The 3,373-nt window shown below is 32.7% G+C and overlaps 1 protein-coding gene across 1 annotated transcript; it reads right to left on the bottom strand.

Moving 5' to 3' along the window:
• Positions 1-817: 817 nt before the first annotated feature.
• On the bottom strand, positions 818-1,405 carry LOC100267275 (uncharacterized). Its single transcript, XM_002274515.5, has 2 exons — positions 1,114-1,405; positions 818-1,015 (listed from the first exon to the last, which is right to left on the bottom strand). The coding sequence occupies exons 1-2, from the start codon at positions 1,332-1,334 to the stop codon at positions 883-885; spliced, it is 354 nt and encodes a 117-aa protein (XP_002274551.1). The 5' UTR covers positions 1,335-1,405; the 3' UTR covers positions 818-882.
• Between the last annotated feature and the right edge of the window lie 1,968 nt (positions 1,406-3,373).

Below are 3,373 nucleotides of genomic sequence, written 5' to 3'. Positions count from 1 at the left end.
AATTTATGATTTTAATTTTGATTTCAACTTCTAATAGAAAATTAACCCAAATCAATCCTTATGTCTTGTATGGTCAAACTTTTGAGAAGTCAAAAACATTTTTTTAAGCTCAATAAGTACTTCTATACCTCTTGGATTATTTTTAATTAAAAATAAATTAATATAAAATCTAAAAAAATGTTATTAAAAAAAACCTTTATTTTGACTTATAGAAAAAGTTCTTTAATATTTAATAATATTTTTATAATAATTCTAAAAAAAATATAACTTTAAATTTAACTTCACTTTTTCATAAAACCCAAAAATAAAAAAACTATCCCAAACGAGGTCTTAGTATAAATTAGTATAAAATTTGATGATGTGGATTTTTTAAAGGGAATTTGAATAAATTTCGATCACTTGGAGGATTAGATTTGAAGAGGCCGCGTTGCTTTTCTCACAATCATGCCCATTTCATTATAATAATAAGAATTTGTTTGGTAATAATTCTAAAAAGTGCTTTTGATATTTTTAATACTTAAAAATTTTCATCATTTAAGTGTTAAAAATATCATAAATATTTTTTAAAATCACTTTCAAATGAATTCTAAATATTTTTCAATTTTAAAAAATAAAGGATAATGCATGTAAAATTTGCTATGAAATCGTGGTAAATTGTTTTATCATATGGTTTTTTTTGGATGTCTGCAGACATTCCTATATCTCAAATTCCTTCAATGGAGATGACAGCGGAAGGGACATTTCAAGGGGATGCGGGATTGAAATTGTATCAGCAATGCATTGATTAAAGGTTCCATGGATGGAGGCAAAGGCCCAGAAAGAAAGCAAACGAATTCCATTCCTTTATTCTGTCCTAAATATGACATTGAAAAATTGAAGTACTCAGGCCTCTGGCTCCTTGGAGATGGAGAATATGAGAAAGAGGCAGAGAGGAACTACTAAAAGGGCTGAAAGCTTTAGGAAATCCTCAGTCTCCTTGGAGATGACACCGATCCTTGACCAGTCTCCACTGTACCTGAACATGGAAAGTTGCATATTTATATATATGCATGAGAAATTGATTATATACAAAGAAGAAGAAGAAGAAAAGGATAAGGGAGATGGAGGAAGTACCCGGCATCGATGAATCCCAGTCCAAGCACAGCAATGGCAGAGCGGGCAAGGATTGTGTTTGAAACTCTCAAAGGCAGGATGGATTGTTGTTGTTGGGTGCTTGAATTCTTAGACGCATCTCTTTTCTGGGCGAGTGTGGGTCTGAATTTTGTGCCATTTTTTATGTGAAAGAGATAAGGTGGGAGGGTGTTGAAGATAAAGGTGTCTTGTGTGACCAGCATTTCTCCTCTTTCTGTGGCTTTTTCTTGGTTGTGACTGTCTTAACATTTCAAAACTTGTAAGGAATGGGAATAGGATTGTAACCACAAAAAATAAATAAATAAATAAAAGGACAAATCAAAAATAAAACAAACGAGTTTAATGGACTGAAGGTGACATCCTTCTTCTACTTACTAAAATAAACCCAATTCAATCCACAACTGCCAGCCCGCCATCCTCCATCCCCCATTTTTATTTTATTTATTTATTTTTTTGGCCTTTTCTTTTTTTGTTGAATTTGATAATTTTAAAATTATCAAGAAATTCATGTAAGTTTTTGTCATATTTCCCTTATTTCTATTGTTAGGAAAATCAAAACACCCAAATGTCACGGTTCTAAGTCCTTGGCAAAAGAGGATCAAATTCACTAACAAACCTAAAAAATACTCGTTCAAACTCTTTCAATCACTCTATACCTAAAATCCAATACAATATTTGCTTACCTCTCTTAACTCTTCTAATTATTCACTTTTTCATTCTCTATTTAAATCCACTCTTTTATATGGTACTTTAGGCTAGTCCTAAATAATTAGTTTTCTGATTCTAGTTAAACTTAAAAAGGTAATTTTTCTAGTTAAACTTAAAAAGATAATTTGTGAAAACCTAAACTTTATAAATATTTACTTTTCCAAAAATAAAAAATAATTTAAGTCAAAGGTATCTATAATCTCCACATTGACTCAAATTCCCTCAATCCATATGTGGAATTATTTCTCCTTGATATCCACCTTTGCACTTCTTAAGAGTGATGTGCCACCACTATACAATAAAAGAAAATAAATATGTGTCAAGTTCAAATTATCATCGAAGTTGACTCAATACATTGCCTTTGCCTTCTTCACATCATGCCTTGATCGATTGTTCTAGGAATCCAAATTTCAAGTCAACTTGAGTTGAGTTTTGAGGGATGACATGTGGATAGACCATGATCTTAGCCTTACAGGTTAATTCCTTACCTAGAAAGCACTATCAAGGCGTTATAATCTAAACAATGAGTGGTGACAATGAACTAAGTTGGAGGACATACCTATTGTATGAAGTATCCTAATGTCTTTCTAAAAGAATTACCTAGTTTACCACTAGAGACGAAGATAGTGTTCACTACTCATTTGGTGTAAGGGATGACTTCTCTTAGGCCCCATACCATATGGTGCTTATGGAGCTAAAGGAATTGAAGGTATAACTTCAAGAATTGTTAAATAAGAGTTTTATCCAATCCAATGTTTTATCTTGGGGAGTTCCAATTCTATTTGTGAACAAGAAGTATGGATCGATGAGACTTTACAATGATTAGTAGGAGTTTAATAAGGTGATAGTGAAGAATAACTATTCTGTGGACCCGCATTTTTCACATGCGCCCCCACTCGATCGGCGAGACTCGCTTTTTATTTGTGAAAAATTGATTTTTGAAAAAAAAGTTGGAGTCGCCACTTATTTTATTTTTATTTTTGAAGGGAAAATAAAACAAGAAATAAAACCCTAAAAAAATGACTCCATAATTTTTGGAAAAGCGTGTCTTTGAAAAACCCGAGTCTCAGTCCGGGGATCAGGTTACCTATTGGGAAGGTACCTCTAAGAGGTAGCACCCCTCTAAGCCCTATAAAGGTCTCTACTGACAAAGTTAAGGGAAGTGTGGCCATTAATCAGTTAATCATAGATACCTAAGTAGGCTAGGTGATTTCAAATATTGCATGCCTAACAAGAAAAACCAACCATAGGAGAGAGTCGAAGTGCGTACCTGAATGGCTTCTCAAGCGCTAAGTTTGGAAATGTGACACATCATATGTATTTTATCAAAGATGATCAAACAAGCATCAAGACAATCAATTATGGCATCAAACATGGTCATGGTTCATGATAACATACATACTCATAGAATTTTAGAGTTGAAGGGTAGAAAGAGTGTACCTGATTAGCGAACATCCACACGTCTTATGGGAAACAAGGATATCTCAACAATAAATATAAAGCGAATTCAAGTATTTCATCGAAAAGAATGATA

This window comes from Vitis vinifera, chromosome 11, assembly GCF_030704535.1.
Source record: "Vitis vinifera cultivar Pinot Noir 40024 chromosome 11, ASM3070453v1".
Lineage (NCBI taxonomy): Eukaryota > Viridiplantae > Streptophyta > Magnoliopsida > Vitales > Vitaceae > Vitis > Vitis vinifera.
This window is presented reverse-complemented; position numbering and strand designations above follow the sequence as displayed.